At 38.0% G+C, this 19,041-nt stretch overlaps 2 protein-coding genes across 8 annotated transcripts; one reads left to right on the top strand and one right to left on the bottom strand.

The window, feature by feature from the left end:
- Positions 1 to 1,440: 1,440 nt before the first annotated feature.
- Positions 1,441 to 6,677, bottom strand: LOC116246936 (protein PTST, chloroplastic). Of its 2 annotated transcripts, none has more exons than XM_031618856.1 (9): positions 6,540 to 6,677; positions 5,903 to 5,943; positions 5,481 to 5,820; positions 4,376 to 4,465; positions 3,713 to 3,781; positions 3,525 to 3,630; positions 3,302 to 3,390; positions 1,786 to 1,898; positions 1,441 to 1,716 (listed from the first exon to the last, which is right to left on the bottom strand). In XM_031618856.1, the coding sequence occupies exons 2-9, from the start codon at positions 5,917 to 5,919 to the stop codon at positions 1,614 to 1,616; spliced, it is 927 nt and encodes a 308-aa protein (XP_031474716.1). In that variant the 5' UTR covers positions 5,920 to 5,943; positions 6,540 to 6,677; the 3' UTR covers positions 1,441 to 1,613. The 2 variants fall into 2 exon arrangements, with proteins under 2 accessions (XP_031474716.1, XP_031474717.1); XM_031618857.2 differs by having other exon boundaries at positions 5,903 to 5,946; positions 6,540 to 6,666.
- Positions 6,678 to 7,523: 846 nt separating this feature from the next.
- LOC116248021 (uncharacterized) lies at positions 7,524 to 16,149 on the top strand. Of its 6 annotated transcripts, XM_050076117.1 has the most exons (7): positions 7,524 to 7,905; positions 8,597 to 8,708; positions 10,770 to 10,841; positions 12,028 to 12,103; positions 12,433 to 12,592; positions 13,087 to 13,510; positions 15,107 to 16,149. In XM_050076117.1, exons 6-7 carry the CDS (start codon positions 13,230 to 13,232, stop codon positions 15,936 to 15,938), a joined length of 1,113 nt encoding a protein of 370 aa, XP_049932074.1. In that variant the 5' UTR covers positions 7,524 to 7,905; positions 8,597 to 8,708; positions 10,770 to 10,841; positions 12,028 to 12,103; positions 12,433 to 12,592; positions 13,087 to 13,229; the 3' UTR covers positions 15,939 to 16,149. The 6 variants fall into 6 exon arrangements, with proteins under 6 accessions (XP_049932074.1, XP_031476432.1, XP_031476435.1 ...); XM_031620572.2 differs by lacking the exon at positions 10,770 to 10,841; XM_031620575.2 differs by lacking the exon at positions 10,770 to 10,841 and having other exon boundaries at positions 12,028 to 12,119.
- The last annotated feature ends 2,892 nt before the right edge of the window (positions 16,150 to 19,041 follow it).

The following is a 19,041-nucleotide window of genomic DNA, read 5'->3' as shown; positions in this document are numbered from 1 at the left end:
CGCTGAAACAAAGTCATGACCTATATAAACTTACTTAAGTCGCCTCGCATGTTTCTTGGCCACGGCGTTGTTGACTTTATGGACTCAAGCTGCAGTTCTTTTCGGGACGTAGGGCTTGTCAGAAAAGGAAAATCCTGTATTTTTTGTGGTGGGAAAATTATATGAACGGGAAAATTCTGGCAAAAATTGACTTAAACTTGATGAGAAGTGGTGGTGGTGGTGGTTCTGCAAAGGACTGAGGCCCCTCCTTTATTCCCCTTGCCTTCAGAGCCTAAGGTTGCATCGGGGCTGAGAAGGGAGACAATGTTTTAATTGGGTATTACGCTTGCCCAAGAACATACCGCCTATAGGAATTGAAGAATTGACTTGACGACACACATATTTTGCACATACTGGCCCCACCAGCTAAAAGCGGGTTGAAGCAATGGACAGAACTGGGGTTCGTAGGTGGTGTTTCAAATTATCTTGACAACAACTTTTGTGTGTTCTATTACAAAAGAAAGCACCACTATACAAGTTGAAGCATAGCGAAAATGCTACCTTGAAGCACTGAAAGCTGGCTTGGTACACTAGAGAGACATGGGAAAAGGATCAGGACTTTGTTTCTTGTAGGGTAGTAGAATGAAATACTCCTTCTACTCACTACTCACCCAGTTTTCCCAATTCAAATGGTTAATTGCTCCCTAGATTTGTCTCTTATAAAAAGAAGCAAAAAAAAAAGCACATCATGGTAAGAGCATAATATATTATAATGTGTATTATGTTTTGCCGCTCCGGTACGTTGGTCACCGGTTGCCGATCACCAAGGGAGAAACGTACATGTAAGCTTTGCACGAAGGCAAAATAGCGCTGTCGTCAATACTAATATAGGAGGTAAATCATTTTACAAAATGATACAGAGAATTGGGCCGTATCAGTCAAGCCAAATGGGCTTGTTTTCTGTCTTTAAATACAATTTAAACAAGTTGAGAAGTCTGTAGTAAGATTTGCATCAGCTGTCACATATCGTCGGATTCACGCCAACATTCCGAGAACAGGAAAAAAGAGTAAAGCATATTAAACATACAACCTTTTTTAGACCTCAAATTGTTGCAACACTCGTAGAAATTTTTGCAAGGACACATTGTGTAGGCATTCTCCATCCAGACCAGCTATGCTACATCCCTTAAACATGAACATCAACTTCTTGTGAAGTCGACGTGGGTCTTAAGGATAGAGTTGCCAGCCTCTTCATTTTATGCCACCGGACAACCACCAAACTCTCTTGACCTGGCTGCAGTTTCTTCGAGTTGAAATAAACATTTTTAAATTAACAAACCTGAGAGTATATCTTAGATTACATGCATTTTTTACACAATACCCATACAAGGACTGAAAAAAATGATGGAATCTCTACACGAAACAAGAACAAACTCATCCAACCATAAATGCGCAAGCACATAATTAAACTGACTTTAGATTATCGAGCCCATTCAATGGATATCTACATAAATATAACCCCTCTCCTTGCAAAGAAAGAGAGGAAGAAAACATATATAGTTATTAGAAACTAATGTAATGCTTATGCTGATTGTAGGATCTGATCTATCCTTAAATCAGGCAACTTGGGTCTGCTATTCCACGATCAGAAGATTGTTTTCCATCATCCCTTCCCCTGTAGTAGGCAACTCTGATGACAGCTGCCACTCTCCATCCACCAAAAATTTGATCTCATACCTGCACATCCAGCAAAAGCTAAGAGAGGTAGCTCACCCAAATGACCGCACCGGGGGGAGAGAGAGAGACCTTCCAGGCCTAAGCTTTAATTCTGCAGAAAATTTGTTTGCGCCACCTGTATATTCTGGTGACATATCTTCTCCTTGGCTCCATCCATCAAACGAGCCCATAACCTGCACACACTGTTCCAGGACCAAGGTTGTCAAGGCGAAAGAACTCATATAGTTGCATCTATTGCAAACTGTCTTAGGTTTTGCAAGCAACCAGCTGGAACTGAAAGCAAACTGATACAATTAATCAACATGTAGCTAGAGCAAAACAAACAAGAAATGCATCCATACTACCAAGTTCAGTGCACCAAAATGTCCCAATTTCTAATCCTTGTTTCATGTATCAGACAGGAAACTGAAGCTGTGACTTGTGGCCAGATAAGAAAAATGAACGAGAAAAGGCATTCAGCACTACTTATCAAAAGATACCAATTTTTAAATCTGTATCATGTATATATTTATCATCTTCTGAAGACTCGTAATATGATCATAAGATCTTCAATATGATTGTTAAAAACTTAAAAGGAATTTTCTTGAAGTGACATACACATTGTCCGTTCATATCATCTTGGAAAAGTTTTGAATATTTAGGAATACTTACAATTTAAAACACTTGGGATTTGGATGTCATTTACTAATAATTTGTATAACAGTATGACCTCCCCAAGCCTAATTTTGTAATCGAATACATCTGGAACATAGAAAATGGTCGGCAACTATTTTTGCTATCACTCTCTTGCCTATCGTCAGCTTCTCCTTAACCTGCCAAGCATCACTGCTCATCTTCATATTTTCGTCATGTTTTTACCTTTGTCCAGGACCACCAGTATGCCGCCTATATTATCTCCACGTTTTCATCATTCTACAACACCTGTACAATTATTAGTCACCACCAGTGCCAGTGCCGCCACATGTAAACATGACGCCTTGAATGATCCTGTAGTTATGCTTTACTACCACAATTGCCAGAACTATCCTTATGGAGAAAAATGGCCAGACCACCCATCATTTATTGAACTCATAATATTACTGCATGTGACATGGCCGGAGAGAACTAAAACATGATATTTATACGAATATTTACTAATGTTCCATGCCACGTCAACTACCATTTTCCCATGGTTTCCTGATCAGAAACATGCTTGGCTAGGAGCTTTGAGGAATGTTCTGTAGGCAGAAAATAATTCCAGAAAATGGAGAACCTGTTAAAGAAAGGTGATTCATATTTTGCAGAAAAAACTAGATTTTGGCCCTCAAAAGATGGTTTTAAAGTCAAACTTTCCAAAGATATTCAGGACGCTGCCGAATAGATGTTTTCCAACTTTGGAATATTTTGAGGTGCCAGACCAGACTCCCTTGTGCTATTTGGCATTATTACATAAACGACCACTGGATATATTAAGAATATTAAAACAACTTTCAGAAAGATTGATTTACTGAATTCCTAGAAATTCTCAATATTCATGCATCATTGGGATATCTGTAGCCACGGATTCATAATCTTAAAGGGACAGAACATAAACAAGTTTTCTTACCTCAGCCATGCCAAACCAGGACAGAGAAACATTCCTGAATTTCATGTCACCAACATCCTTTGTTTGCTCCTTGAGTTTCTCACTGAGATCTTGAAAAGGAAAACAGGAGAAGAGTGATTAGTGCAAGTGCATAAAAAATTTCAGATTCACTCCACAGTTTCATTTCCAAGTATTGGGCATAGAAAGAAAAGGTAGTCAACAAGGACATAAACTGCAGTAATACTTTCAAGCCTAGAGACAAGATGAGAATGGATATATTTTCCATTTATCTTCCTTGAACCAGGAGGGACCCCAGATTTAGCTACCTCTTCTGCCAGTCCGATTAAAGCCTGAATAAGAAAAGAAACATGACCATTAACCACCTAGGGTTCTAGCTATTTTCAAAAGGAGCGGTAACAATAAACAACCAACCTGTAGCTCAAGTTCCATAAGCGCAAGTTCTTCTGTGCATTTGACCAAAGCATCTTCTTTGACTTGTAACTGCGGAGTTCAGTGATTTATCAAGGAGAACTACTCTTAAGCTTGTCCACAGAAGAACAAAGAAATTATTATCCTACTTTAAATTATTAAATGCATCTTATCAAATTGGACACATCACCATCTCTAGATTCTCTACCAATCACAATAGTCAATAGTCTATGGTGACTTTGAAAACAACAATTATGTCAACAATGAGATCAACGGCTGAACCATCAAATGCCATTTCAATTCAGGTATATTATCGTTTTTCTTCAAAATCACAATTGATATTGCTTAATAATACACCCTAAGATCATGAAAGTGGTGTATTTTGCATCTATGCAATATTCTGTTTGCTAACCCCCCCCCCCCCCCAAAAAAAAAAAAAAGAGCAACAAAATCTAGTTCAGTGCATGCAATAAATTTCCCTTCACATATCTACAACAAAGAGTCAACAAGTTCATATGTAAATGTTGAATGCATCAAATTATAATGCATGTATCTAACAGAAAAACATCTGCCTAGTATATATACATACACGTGTGTTGTGTGTGTAGTTCAATGGCAAAGGCCAGATTCATAAAAATTATAAAACTAAAAGGTATGCCAATAAACCTGCCGCTTGAGAAATCTGTTGTGTTGATTTGCCTCACTCAGTTTCCTTGTCAGATTCTCTCTTACTGAATCGGTCAATAACATCTCCAACTGCCAAGATGCCAGCACGAATTTGTCAAAGAACTTCCCATATAAATGTGAGCCCATGAATAAAATCACAAACATTAGTTAATCCTATAAAACGGATAAAAAGCATTTTCACTGACCACCAGAAAATTGAAACTCAAACAGCAGATTCTAGCACAAAATTATCCTTGTTGCCAGAATCAGGAAGACAATTCACTCCAACCATCATAATATTGCATCTCCTTGAAGCTGTTGAGATCAACTAAATTTCAAACTTCAATCATTTGGAAGCACAAACAATCGACCAGGGTACGTTGTAATTTTCTTAAACAAGTTGCAAATTAGTCCAGTTAACTAATGTCCTTTACCATTGAAGAAAGTGCTGCATTGACATCCACTTGGGTCCTTTACAATTTTTCCTAAATATAGGCTAAGAATCTGTCCAACAGAAAGATGTCGAGCTGCTGATAGCCTGATTGAGCATTTCACTGTAACACAGAACCATGATACAGTAGCAAGTATGTTCTGGAGCAAAGCCTTATAGGCATTAGTCACTGTTTTCATTCTCTTTAGGATGGAAGTTTCCTTAAGTCCGAACCAACTTGACATTATTAGATAACCAATTTGATTCCAATTAGACTGAAATTACGTTAGAAGTCCCCAAAATAGGATGGGCTGAAATAGTCTGTAAGGTGTATGCCCACAATAAAGCCTTTAATCAAGCTATGAAGCTAGATTGCAATCTATAGTGTAAAGTCACATGATGCGCATAGACGCGGCTATATTCATTTCCAGTACATCTTATATGGTCTACTAGTCTCATCTCTAACCTTGAACAAGCCACGTTGCAGGAGAGTTCTTTCTGCAGACTCTGAACAGTATATATTAAACGAAATTTCACTAAGTACATGCTACTCACTTTTATGCCAGCAAGTAAACATCATAACCGACACACACATTGTGCGCAACGGTGATCTAAAATTCGTTTTATAAAGGCAGTCATAAAAAACTTTATATGTGCACACTCTCATGGTCTTACCTGATCATTGTCTAAAATCTTAGAGACAGGTTCATCAGGCTGGTCTTCAGAAATAAAATCAACATCACTTGAGGAGTTAGCTAATGATCCAGCTTCATTTTCAAGATTAACAGGCAAGGAAAAGATTCTCCACTGTTCTGAGGTCTGAAAGGAAGAGTCCACTGAAAATTTCTTAGCCCAATGATTGAACTGTGAAGTTATTGTGTAAGCCAACAATGAGACCCTCCTCAATTTTGGTTTCACGCATGCGGTGGACGAATAATTGCAAGACTTGTGGAGCCGGGAAGCCACTTGCTTCTTTGATTTCCACAAGCCCCATGTCCCAGTTATCTCCGAACACCTATAGGGTTGTTCTACAACAGTAAGTGTATAATCGAAGTGTCCAATATACTGCAAGATGAAAGTTAACTGCGAGCGCACACCTGGCACAGCCTGCCATTGGGACCTCCTTTACTAGTTTCTTCTGCTACAACAAAGGATAAATCACAAAGTTACAAACAATATAATCATCATATAAGAAATTCAAAGATGACTACCACGTCCATAAAGAACACACGGAAGAAAACCAGAAATAGTTTTACTGATCATTTTCTCGGAGAGAGGTTGAAAAAGGAAGCTCTCAGAAAAAGCATTTTTTTGCCAAAATCTACATGCTATGACAAAATCACAACACCCATATTGAATTAGGCAATTTCCTGCAATTAACATCATTTCTGTTGGCAAGTCATGACCTACATTCCCAAAGGCATAAAATGAACGAAGAAAAGGACAATGAGAACGAAGAATCGACAATCTAACACTACCCATCTTCATTCATAAATAAGAATAAACAAATTTCACGCAGATAAAAAAAAAAAAAAACAAAACAAAACTAGGAGATTGTGCGGCATCCCTCCTCTTTTAGACAGAAAAGAAGATGTTGTCCTCACTTAGTCTACTTCACTCCATGCCATACAGAAAAGTACTCGCTTTCTACAAGGAATGAATTGAAAAAGGAGGCGAACCAACAACTAGAACAAATGGAAGAGAGACTACAAAGATTCGAGAAGAAGAACTAACATCTGGGGAGAAAAAAAATACAAGAGCTATCCTGCCGATTGTTCGGCAAGCGAAAGGGGCCCGTGTCAAGACTCCATTACCGCAAAGCTAGAAAGGCTTCGGAAACGGAGAGTTTCTCAACAGAAAAAATACAGAATATTGTGGGAATAAAGAAATGAGGTGCGAACCGGTTGGAATTTGTAGGAAGTTACAGATTTGCCCTTTTGCGACGTGTTTGATGGAAGAACAGATCGGTCCTGTGAAAAACCGGAAATTGAATGGAATCGGTTAAGTTGCAGCGAGTCAGCTGAATGATCATATTTTAAAATTTAGGTAAAAATTATACCAGAGGAATAAAAAATGAAATAAGTTTGTAAAATCTTTCAAAAAATAACATAAGACAGGTATTTTTTTGGAGTTTGTAAATTTTCGGGTTTTGATTAGTGTTGTAAAAATCAGTTGCTAAGTTCATTTGGTGGAGCTGCTAATTCAGTGAATTGGACGATTCGACCGATTCATAAAAAGTATTAACAAAATCATTTAAAATAAAAAAATCTTAACTTATTTTTAAATAACTAAAAATTGGACATGACCAAGAGGAAAGCCAAGAGGCTGGCAAGGCCATTGCGCCCTTCAAGTTTTTTAAAAAAATTCTGCGTAATTTAACCGAATTTTTATTTAATTGATACAAAAAATTTGAAAAAATTAAATGCTTTTATTTTATTAAAATTTTAAAACTATAGTCTGACATTTTTAATTAAAAAATTTTAGTGGCGACCCGAAACGAAATGCAATTAACTCCGGCTCAATTCTAACAACGGTGGCTTTGATTGTTGTTAAGTGCGTGCGCATCAAACACGCCCTAGAGCGCACCAAGTCACTCGACGCATCCAAAATGATGGTTGATGCGCAAGATGCGTAATAATCAATACGATGCGCTGTGGTGCCTGAAGCGTACGCTTTAGCCGGGAATTCTGATTTTCTACTGAGGGTCTCTAATTCACCCGAAAAAAAGTCCGAGCTCTACCGCAGATTTTTTTTGAGAGCCGTTGTCGCTGCCTCTTCCCCTCTCCTCTCTCGGCCTGTTGTTCCTCTCTTCTCTCAGAGCCTCTCCTCTCTCGCTCTCTTGTTCCTCTCTTCTCTCAGAGCCTCTCCTCTCTCGCTCTCTCCTTCCTCTCCTCTCTCGCTGCCTCTTTCCCCTCCGTCTCCTCTTCCCCTCTCCTCTCTCAGAGCCTCACCTCTCTCGCCTCTCCTTCCTCTCCTCTCTTGCTCTCTCGCTCTGTCGTTCCTCTCCTCTCTCGCTCTCTCTTTCTTCACACGCAGGCCTTCAGACACCATCTTCAACAGGAAATTTCTGTTCTTCCCTCTTCGCTGGAACATTACTCAGGTATATGGCGATTTCTCATTCACTGGAAATTTATGTTCTTCCCACTTGGGTGCTCGTTTGCTTTTGTCTTCCTATTATGGTTCTTTCCGGTGAATTTGGAGAATATGGTCGAGTTGACCTGCTGTTGAAGAAAATTTCATGACCGAGAAGCCTTATCGATGCATATGCTGTCATCATTATTGTTGTTGTCATCATTATAATTGTTATTGTTGTTTGTATATCAAAATTGTCATCCCATTTCAAGGGCTTAGCTAGTTGAATATATCTGTCGTAACTGTTGTTTTTGGGATATTAACCGCATGGATGTGATCTTGCTTTAATCATTAATCATAATACGCTAATGGCATTTCCTGAAGTGCCATAGCATTGTCATTGTAGCACTCTGAAAAGTGACATGCATCCAGCTTCATCACAGAGGGATTGAGTGAGAACCAGTAGCACTTGCTTGCTCTCTGCTGTCAACTATGTTTAAGCTGAGGAAAATATTGGAAAGCACCATATGCAAAGGAAAGAATAATGACTAAGCATGACTTGCAATATTTCCATTGGTCTATGTATCTGTCAGATTGATTTCTAATCTGTTTCTCAATTATAAATTTATCTGAATTAGTTAAAAGTTGATTTTTTGCACATTTTAGTATTTGACATGGTTGTTTAAGTTATTTGCTGAGGATACATCAACTTATTTCAGGGTTCATCGAGCTGGGCCACAAGAGCATATATATTTCAAACCTCAAGAAGTAAATGCAGCAATAGTTACATGTGGAGGCCTTTGTCCCGATCTTAATGATGTTATTAGGCAGGTAAGTATAGACCATATCTGTCTCTCTTACCTCATTAATCAAGAACCTCTATAAATAGTAGCAGGGAAAACTGACACCTGAAAGTGCCAAGCATTGTAAATGTAATAAACTTCAAACTAGTGGTGTCACTTTCACATGGCCACCAAACTTTTCCAAGTTTACAGTTCCACAATGGCTTCAACGTGCTACTGTAGTAATAGAAGTGCAAGGATCACTTGTGGTATAATTTTTGGGTTGAATCACCGGGTGTGCTACAAGTTCATCACCCAAGATGAAGTACCCATTTCACTTAGCCTAGAGGTTATTTATGATATCTTTTTGGTGGTATGTGTACATATATGGCTAATTCTGCTGTGATTTTTGATACATTAGAATTGATATGTCATTAACTTAAGGGTTGTTTATGATTGGTCACATGAAACCTGTCGACTTATAGCACTTGAGAATGTATACAATGAAGAAAGTATAGCTGTCCTTTGATTGATTGTGTTATGAAAGTGCTTTTCATTGATGTAGAGGCTATTTATAACATGCTTCGGATTGTTAAATGAATGTCCAGATTGTTATCACACTTGAAATATATGGAGTGAAGAACATTTTAGGAATTCCATTTGGATACCAGGGATTTCTAGGCAAAAATGAACCTCCTATACCTGTAAGTTATTTTCTTCTAAGCAAACTGAATCAATCCATATTATGTTACTTCAGAACTTTCATCCAGAAGAAATTGGAGGAGAACAAAAAAAAAAAACTACTAACGGTCCTGAAAAAAGTCTCTTATATATTTTACCTTATGCATCAAACATGGTTAATTTTACCCTGCAAAAAACTACGCTGCGCATCAAACATGGCGTTAGATTGGAAGAGGAAAAATTTTCATCCTGTATTTTTTTTCAGCATATTTTTCTATAGTAAATTTACCACGTTAAATTCTTCTCTGCCATCAAACGGGGCCACCAGTAGTAGCGGTCTCTTTTCTCTCCGACACCCTTCCCCTTCTCTCTGGCGAACCCACCGGCGAGTCGACGACCATCGCTCTTTCTCCAACCACATGGAGGCTTGTGAGTTCACACCGAGACCTCTTTCTCTTCCTCTCTCTCTCTCTCTCTCTCTTTCGCGCGTGCGCGGTCAACTGAGGGCTGCCGGCAGGAACCACAGCCTGGCTGTCGTTCATTTGATGTCTCCTCTTTGTGATGATGGGCCGCTGGCCATTAGCCGTTCCCCCTTTCTCTCTCTGCCTCATCAAATGCTGCTCGCTGGCAACCCTCGCCTTTTCTCTATCACTATGTTTTTTGTTTCAACTTTTTTTGACGTTGTTAATTTGTTGTTCTCTTATTCTTCTACAAAATGTAATGTTGTTAAACTATTTTGTGGACTGGGGGATTTTATCGTGATCTTCTCCAGATTGGGGTTCTCTCGCTTTCTTGTCTCCGAATTGGGGTTTCTTTGTTGTAATGTAAGAATTTGATGCTTGCTTCCCTTTCAGTTTTTCTGTTTTTTTAAATTATTTATCCTTGTGTTTCTAAATGTGTTGAAGAAGATGAATTTTCAATAATAGTTGGGTTATTGTTTAGGTTTCACTGGAGTGCTGATTTGTCTTTCATTTGATGTTATATATCTATGTTGCCTCAAGCTCCCGTAGAGGAAATGAGTAAATTTCTGTAATTATATTAAATTTCAGTATGTAATTATATTAACCATTTAGTAGAAGAGTTTTGAGAGTTCATACGAGCTTTTTGGAAATGTATCATGACTACAGCAATGGCTTTTATATGATATTTTTCTCCTAATGGCTTTGTTGTTTTGAATGATGTTTTTCTTTTGAACATTACCTTATAGATATTATATACTTCAAAATTTTGGTCATCATGCTTACTCATCAGTTTGGCCTTTTCACCAATGGCATTGCTTTCCCTCATCGCATTTGACAACATTGGTTCTACTTCTTTTTTCTTTTTATTAAAACAATAATATTTGACATTAACATCAAGCATTGGTCTATTTTAACATTTGACTGACAAAGATGGGAACTTTGCTGATAAAATTTATGTCACTGTGCAGATTCAAGGAAAAAGATTACAGTTCATCTCTTGTCGTTAGTGCAGGCTTAATGGCCGTATGACCCCATGAACGGTGCTTGTTAAACTTGAGTTTATGTATTTGTTGCATGACTTGCATTACACTTTATTGGGAGAAGGAGAAAAAGAAATGGCTTAATCTTTCCTATGTTTGGATGACTGATTAATAAAGAAGGAAAAGAAAGAAGAGCTAAGAAATGTTTGGGTGCAAAGAAAAAAAATAAAGGAAGGAAAATGGGAGGATTTTTTAATATAATTTCAGTCCCTCAAAAAATGAAAATGTGAATCAACTCAAGTGCTGGTCCGACATTGCTGGGGTGCCTCAAAATTTCAGTGATTGAAGTATGATGCTGGGTGATGTTAGAAAGAGAGAGAGAGAGAGAGAGAGAGAGAGGGCCTTAAAGAGGATTGGCTGTGCCAGCACTCCGTTGCCATTGCTGACCGGCGAACACCGCTCTGGTAGCTTCTCTCTCTCCCCCACCCCCATAGGGCCTAATGAAAAAGATACTATTCTCGTTCTTTTTCATTGCTCTAAAAGTATAGGAGGTGATTCTTCTAGTTCAAGAGACCTTGTTTGAGAAGAGGTTGGATTGTCTATACCGATTGCAAATGGTTGATGCTTACTTTTGATTCGATGTAATTCCTTTTGCAAGTCAAGTGTTTGATAATATGCTGACAGAGAAATTATTGTTGAATGCCATGATGGGATGTTCTCAAGATTTTTAGTTTGATATTGGTTACTGATTCATGGCCGACTTAGCTGAATATGAAGAATTGGCCGACTCAATCCGCACTAATGAACATGCATGGTGTATGTATATAGTTATGCATTTGTATTTGTAATTATGATTACAGTTATAGGTCATATTTTGTTGTATTTTCAATGTTTTATATGCATATAGTTCTCTATTTATATTTATAATTATAGGTCATATCCTATTGTACTTTCAATCTTTATATGTAGGAAAATTAAAATTACTTGCGTCAGAGGTTGCCGAATGATTAAATATTTAAATCCCATCACTAAATGCATAATAAACTTGCAGCAAAGGCATCGTAAGCCATTGCTATACTATATGTCATTTTTTACGATGTTTTTTAATTACTTTTGTCATCTGGCAATATCCGGCAGCTTCTTCTTCTCGCTATCCATCTTGACCCTCTTTCTGCTTGTCTCTAATCCCTTTCCTTTTGTCGTCTTCTCTGCATTACTTTTTGATAGTTGTGTGTTTTTCCTCCAGCTGAAATGGCAATGAAACACTCCAAGGCCGAGAAGGAGGTTGTGTACGACAAGAAGTTGTGCCAGTTCCTGGATCGGTACAGCCAACTGCCGGTCGCCACACTCGATCCTTGAAACTCTCAACTTTGTGTGAAACCCTCCATCCCTTAAACCCTTGACTTGATTGAGGGTTTCTCTGAAACCTTTGAGCGTAGGGTTTTAGAAACCCTCCCTCGATTCGAGGGTTTTGATCTTGATCACCCTGTATCGAGATTGAGGGTTTTTTTGAAACCTCAAAGCCCTCCTTGACTGAGGGTTCTGAAACCCTTCATCGAGGTTTTCATGAGTTTCAAGTTTATTGATCTCTAATTATTTTATTTTTCAAATTTTTTTTATGTATACCTCATACCACCTTCGACCTCCGCAGGAAGCAACACCAACACCTCCTTCCACCGCTTCCATGTCCCTTCATAGCAGAAAGCGCCTTTTTTCTACGTGTCTCTAGCTAATTGAGTCGACGAGTCGAGCTCGAGCTTGCTTATCTCGGGCTTGACTCAGCTCGTGTTCACGGGTGATGGAGAACAAAAGTGAGAAAAGACTCTCTCTCTCTCTCTCTCTCCTCTGTCTCTACACACACACACTTGGTTTTCAGGATTAAAATAGAGAGTTGACATTGGAGCTGTGATTATGTTGATGATTTCCCTCCTAAAAGAACTAGTGATCTCTTGCTTTAGTTAAGTTTTTAGATTTTAGACAACAGAATTAGAGATAGTAGTTGATAGGAAATTAAAAAATTATGCTTGCTCTAAAACATTGCAAAAGCAGTGATGTTGCTCTCTTTCTAGTTAGAAGCTTAATTGTACTTCAGTTCATTGCCCGTGTCTTCTTCTTCTTACATTTATTGGGACACTTGCTAATTTCAGTTCTTAATTTTTTAGTGTTTCTTCAGAAAACCGAACATCTGCCACAATTGTATATGTATAGTGGCTCTTTTTTTTTTCCACTAAGTTGTGAATTTGAGGTTACTGTCTTTCACTTCTTTCTTTAAATATTATATAAAATAGTTTTTTCTTTCTTTTAGGCTCTACTGGGAGCAATTCAGGTTCTCACTCCTGGTGAACCGAAGATCAGGCATGCTTGAAGACTAAGTAGTGGGCATATGAAGGGGATCACCTTGCTAAGCTCTTAAGTCTCATCTTGCTTGTTAATGCTTTGGTTTGAACCATGGGTAAGAAGGAAGGCAGGAAAAAAGCATTAACATGCAATTTTAATTCGGGACCACAAACAATTCGTGATGAAATCAGAGGTAAAAATGAGTCACATGTCAAAAGACTCCATGATGTCAATGGAGTGCTAAGATTGAAACATCTACAGAAGATTGCATTATGGACTGGTGGGGAAGCTTCAAGCCCTTCCTTTGGTGCTTATTTTGGATATCAACTGGCATCTTCTCGTGAGGCACTTGGGATCAGAACTAATGATCCCTCAATCATTTCTTGTCAAAGGTAAGATTCTATATACTTAAAAGGCTACTGGAATTTTCTTGAAATGCAAACGAAGAACATCCTTCTCGTTGTGTCTAAGTGTTGACCTTTTTAATATGGTGTTTTATCGCATGTCTTGAGACAATAAAAATTTAAGTATCCTTTCAATGTTCAATCCAGCACTGGAATAATTTCAATTTTAATTTTCTTTTCTAAATAATTATCTTGTTTTTCCCCCTCTTGTTGCATGTTCTGGAAGAATGTTATTAAGATGGCTGATAGTAGGTTTACAAGTGTGGTGTTTTAGAACTTCCAACTTTTTTTAGTCAATTTTTCTAATGGATCTTTTGTAAAGTTCTATGGACTCTCTGCTTTCACAAAGACCTATGCCTGGAATATTTGGCTTTTAACACAGATAGGATATGACTTCTCCATCATTTTGATCTCCTTAATCCTGCAATTCTATTTCTAGAATGGGAGACAAGACATTAGGAATTTAGGATATCTTGATTGAATTTTTAGCTATATATTTTAATGTGTTGTATTAACAGAAACCTCATTGAGCTTGAATGAGTACTTCTTTCTGTCCTTGTAGAATTTCTTAAATCTGAAGAATCATAAGTAGGGGTTGAAGGTAGTGGCTTGGCAATGGTGTGAGGTAAGGCTTAAAGCCTGAAAAGAGGGTGAGAGAAGAAAGAGGAAATTGGGAAGAGGTTATTGTCCTTTATGAATGTTGGTTTTGGAGGATTGCTACCTCTCGGGACATATTGAGATTTAGGGTTTAGGGAGATGTTCGACTCTCTGAGATGTTTGTTATAGCCCTTATTTTTCCTCATTATAATAATGTTTCACTTGGTTTTTCTCATCCTTTTTTCTTTTTCTTTTTCAAATGTCTCAGTTTTTTGTATTTCATCCTCCTTGTATCTACCTCCAACTGATAATACCAGCTGAAGACACTGATGTTGAGTGACCCCAGTCCAGTCAATGGAGCTGATACCTGGTGAATGTCCGATATTCTTTACTTTTCCTTTGTTTGCATAAAAACCAAAGCCTTGTTTTTGGCGTTCAATATTTGGAAGCTGAAATAAACTCAGATATTAGCAAGTTTGGCTTTGGCAGAACTTGATTTTTTGTGTAAGAGTATAGCTAACTTTTTCTGCTGTCATCTAAATAGCGCCTCAGTTCATGCATTAGTTGTATTTTAATTTAACTGAACTTATTTTGATCTTTGACATTCGGGATCGGGCACTGTATCCAAAATAGGGCCTCAGGCCATGCATTAGTGATAGTAAGCAAAACTTATTTTGTCTTTTGAAATTCAGGGCCACCGCTTGGTGATAGTAGGCAAAACTTATTTTGGCCTTTGAAATTCAGGGCGGTGCCTTAGTGATAGTAAACAAATTTATTTTGGACTCTGAAATTCGGGTCTGAAAATATATGACGTGTCACATAAGTTTTCAAAGGTCTTTGTTGTGATATATTCTATTATGCAATTGTTAGATCTTAATAATATTTCTTGTATTTATGGTCGTATTGCTTAAGTGTTTCTTCATCAATACCTTTGTATTCTGTGAGTGTGCTAATCAACATTCGATTTCTACTTCAACAAAACCACAGGTGTGAAGCACTTCTGCAGCCTGGTTTCAACTGCAAGGTTCGCATTGAGAAGAATGCGTCCAAGAGCAATTACAAGTCGAAGAAGTCCTTGTTTCAAAACAATTCAGTCTATATATGCCAATTCTGTTCTCATAAGAACTTGAAACCAGGAAGCTGCAAAGGTTACTTGAAGTCACTTACAGCATCAAAATTAGTTTGTAAATCTGGGTCTGGGACTAAAATTGTGAACAAGACATATGCGTCCAATGTTATTTTGCCAGGAACACCCAAAAGCAATCTGCCAGACGTGCCTTCTGTTTCTCCAGACAAGATGCTGCTTTCAGCTAAAAGGGACTCTGATTCCTCGGGGATAAACCACTTGGGGTCAAATCTTGAAAGTAATGTCGATGCAGCTGGGCCGGCAGTTCCAGTGGAAAGCCATATACCAGCAACGTTGTTCGCCAATAAAACGCAGGAACCAACATCAGGAAGTGTCAAAAGCGAGTCTCATTTATTGCAGCATGAAACTGACCCTGTAGTGGAGACTGACAGGTCGGAGAAAGATGGTGCAGATATGCAGGAAATGGCTTTGCAAGTAAGTGCCCAACCTTTCTCAGGAAGAATGATTGGTGAGTCATCAACTAAAAAGCGCAAAAAAAGGAAATGTTCAGGTGATACTAGTTCGGTTCAGCCAGAAAGTTCCACCAGTCTACTTGGTCAAGAAAACACTAATTCTGTTAGACGTAGGAGGAAAAATTCATGGTCAAGTTTGAAGGAGCTCAGCCACGAGGAACAAACCAAAGGAGAACGCTATGGTGATCTGGGAGGCATTTCTATTCCATTTTCATTGTGAATTTTTTTATTGGAAGTATTGAATGTATTTTATTGTTCTGGGAGACTTGAAGAGGTTTTGTCTTGGTTAAAAAAGAATTCTCCTCATATTCTTTGGAACAACACTCCTATTTGCTCTGTCTTTGTCATCTTTGAGGAGTATTCAACATTTTATGAACCTTATCTACACTTTGAATTTGGAAGGCTTAGCTGTTGGACGGCATTTACTAGTACCTGTATTTTCTCGAAACCTAATTTTGTGTTACATGCATCTGGAACACATAAAATTTGGTCTGCTACTCTTTATTATCACACTCTTGCCTGCTGTCACCTCTGCTGCCATCGTTATGGTTTCTTCATGCTCTTGCGTACACCTATGACCACCATTCATGTTTTTGTTGTTCTGCAACACCTCTGCAATGATGAGCTACCACCACTGGTATCGCCCACCACATGTAACTGTGATGCCAAACGATGGCTGAGACACATCCCTGAATTTCAGGTCCTCTGCTTCGGTTTCCTCGTGTATCTTGGTGACGTTGAAGAGGAAGACAGGAGAGGTGATTAATGCAAATGTGCAAGAAGTTTCAAGCTGCCACCACAATTTCATTCTCAATATATAAAATAGAAGAAAAGGTTGTTGACGAAGACGTAAGTTGCAGCAATATTTTCTAGCCCGGAGAAGTTATGATTGAATATGTTTTATATTATCTTCCTAGAACGAGGGGGGTCCCAAGATTTAGCTGTCTCTTCTGCCAGTCCAATTAATGCCTATATGACCATTGACCATCTTGGCGTCCAGCTAACATTGAACGAATTAGCAATATGGTAACAACAAAACATTAATCTGTAGTTCAAGCTCCATATCTGCAAGTTCATTTGTACATCTAATCGAAGCTTCCTTCGTGACTTGTAACCGCAGAATTCATGGTTTGACCAAGGAAATCTACTGTTCAGCTTTTCTCAAGAAGAGAAAAGGAAAATATTATTCTACTGTCAATTATTTAATGCATTTTAACAAATTGGGCACATCGATCCTCTTTTCTACCAACCAAAATAGCTTATAATCTATGATGACTTCGAAAGCAAGCAATTACGTCAACACTGAGACCAATGGCTGAGTCCATGAAATGTGATTTCAGAAAGTTTAGCAGCAGTAGGATCATTCATCGTCACAAATTTTGTCATAAGTCTAATGGCAAGAATAAAAGAAATGTATTACATCCATTGAGATAGAAAATGGTAAAGTTATAACTTCAATAAATTAGATTCTGTTCAATCACAAAGAATTAAGAATGTAATCAAGCATGGCATACTACAGGAAAATAATGACCAGTTGTGCATGCCAATAGGAAAAAGAGGGATCACATGGTACTCAATAGGGATCACACTTGCCACGAAATTCCATGATTTTCTGGTATGCAGGTCATTATTTGAGACAGTTCATGATCAAGAAGAAACCATCATCACTATGACCATGCTCTGGATCTTCTTAATTGTTGGAGAAGTTGAAGGTTTGGGGAAAAAGAAAAGGATTCAGTAAAAACCCAATCCAACATGGCAATTACAACAAGAGCACTTTCAGAACGTCGGAGTCTCCAAAGGCTGAGTGGTCTAAGTTCGGGTTGTCGCTGTCTAAGAACCTGTTTAACTTGCATTAGTCTGTTTGAACCACTTTGGATACTGAGGTTTGAAAAAAGGGATGATTGACATGCTGACAGCACACTTCACTTTTTCTGTATCATAGTTATTATTAGCATTAAAGTGGAAGAATTCAAGTTAAATGTTCTTATTTGATGAACATGCTTGATGATCTTTTATGAACACTAGTTGCATCATATGGCTCTTGCAATTTTTACAAAGTTGTGCTGATCATATCATCTGCCAAATATCATTGTTAGAAGGGATCTAACATCTCTACCGTCTACTGTGATAATGGAATGTCAACCTTCATAAGCATTAGTTCTCGTGCATCAGTAATGGAATCATCCACTTTCACTCGGAATAAATAATCAACTGGCTTTTGGTAAGTCTTGAGGAAGATTCTTGAGGTAGAGCGTAATTTCAATTCTTGAGGAATAGCCACAACCCACAAACATCCCATACATAAATTGCAGTTTTCTTTTTCAGTTCCTCTGAACAACCACACAAAAAACTGGAAAGCTTTCTCCAAAAGCATGCCAACTGAAAAGTTGGAGAGATTCATTTACATATTACGCTTTTCGCCTATAAATATCATGTTATTTTATTCCATGAAAAGCAAGCGCTCCCTCATCCCATGTAGTGACAAAGACTCTGCTGCCTGCATGGAACCATTTCTGTTCTCCAGCTTAGTGCTTATAATTGCTATATACTACCAAGTAACAATCAACACAGTCTTATTCTGCAAAATCTTCTGAAGCATACCAGTTCCTTCAATAAAACAAAACACTGTCTTCCCCTTCGTGGAACGCCAGAAATAGGACTTCTAAGCAATCTCCAGTACAATACATTCATCACCAATGAAAGCATGAAATCTAAACTCTGTAAGTTTTGTCACAGACAGACTTTGCAACAATGATATTCTCGCCACTTCTCTCATTCAATGTATTCATTAGTTTCATTGTTCAATATGCTGATGACATTATATGTGACGCAGTGATCAGAGTTCCTCAAACTAATCCCTGTGGAAGAGCAAATCAAAGAGTACAAAATACAAATGGAATAAAAAAAAAGCAAGAAAGGAACGTAAGAAGCAAACAAATTAGTGATAAAATCAATTAATCAATCTTCAGCAAATATATAAAAGAAGTACCTTTTATAATTGTATAAATAGATTTGGGGATGTAAGGCTGTGTTTGATAGTCTTGGATATGAAATCTGAGGGCGCTTTAAAAGTTGTGCCATGTAAGATACTAGTTTCATCAAACAAGGGATCTCGATAGCATGGATCTCAAATTAATGCTATATACAAAAAACCATGGATTTAAGGTCAGTTGGTGGAAGATTCCATCTCAATTCCACAACATGAGATCCTTGGTGTTCTCAGACCTGCGGTCAACAAATGTCACCAAATATAAGGCCAATTTGGTTTCCTACCATCTATTTTCAATCTCTTTAGATCCAGTCACTACTGGAATCCAAGT

Source organism: Nymphaea colorata, chromosome 2 (assembly GCF_008831285.2).
Source record: "Nymphaea colorata isolate Beijing-Zhang1983 chromosome 2, ASM883128v2, whole genome shotgun sequence".
Taxonomy (NCBI): Eukaryota; Viridiplantae; Streptophyta; class Magnoliopsida; order Nymphaeales; family Nymphaeaceae; genus Nymphaea; species Nymphaea colorata.
The sequence above is the reverse complement of the archived record's forward strand: the minus strand, read 5'-3'. Positions and strand labels throughout refer to the sequence as shown.

Coding starts and splice junctions, on each gene's coding strand:
- LOC116248021 (XM_031620570.2), top strand. CDS start 13,230: ATGGGTAAGAAGGAAGGCAGGAAAAAAGCATTAACATGCAATTTTAAT. Junction 13,511..15,106: donor TCAATCATTTCTTGTCAAAG/GTAAGATTCTAT, acceptor ACAAAACCACAG/GTGTGAAGCACTTCTGCAGC.
- LOC116246936 (XM_031618856.1), bottom strand. Junction 4,466..5,480: donor AGATTTTAGACAATGATCAG/GTAAGACCATGA, acceptor GCATCTTGGCAG/TTGGAGATGTTATTGACCGA. Junction 3,631..3,712: donor TTATGGAACTTGAGCTACAG/GTTGGTTGTTTA, acceptor TTTCTTATTCAG/GCTTTAATCGGACTGGCAGA.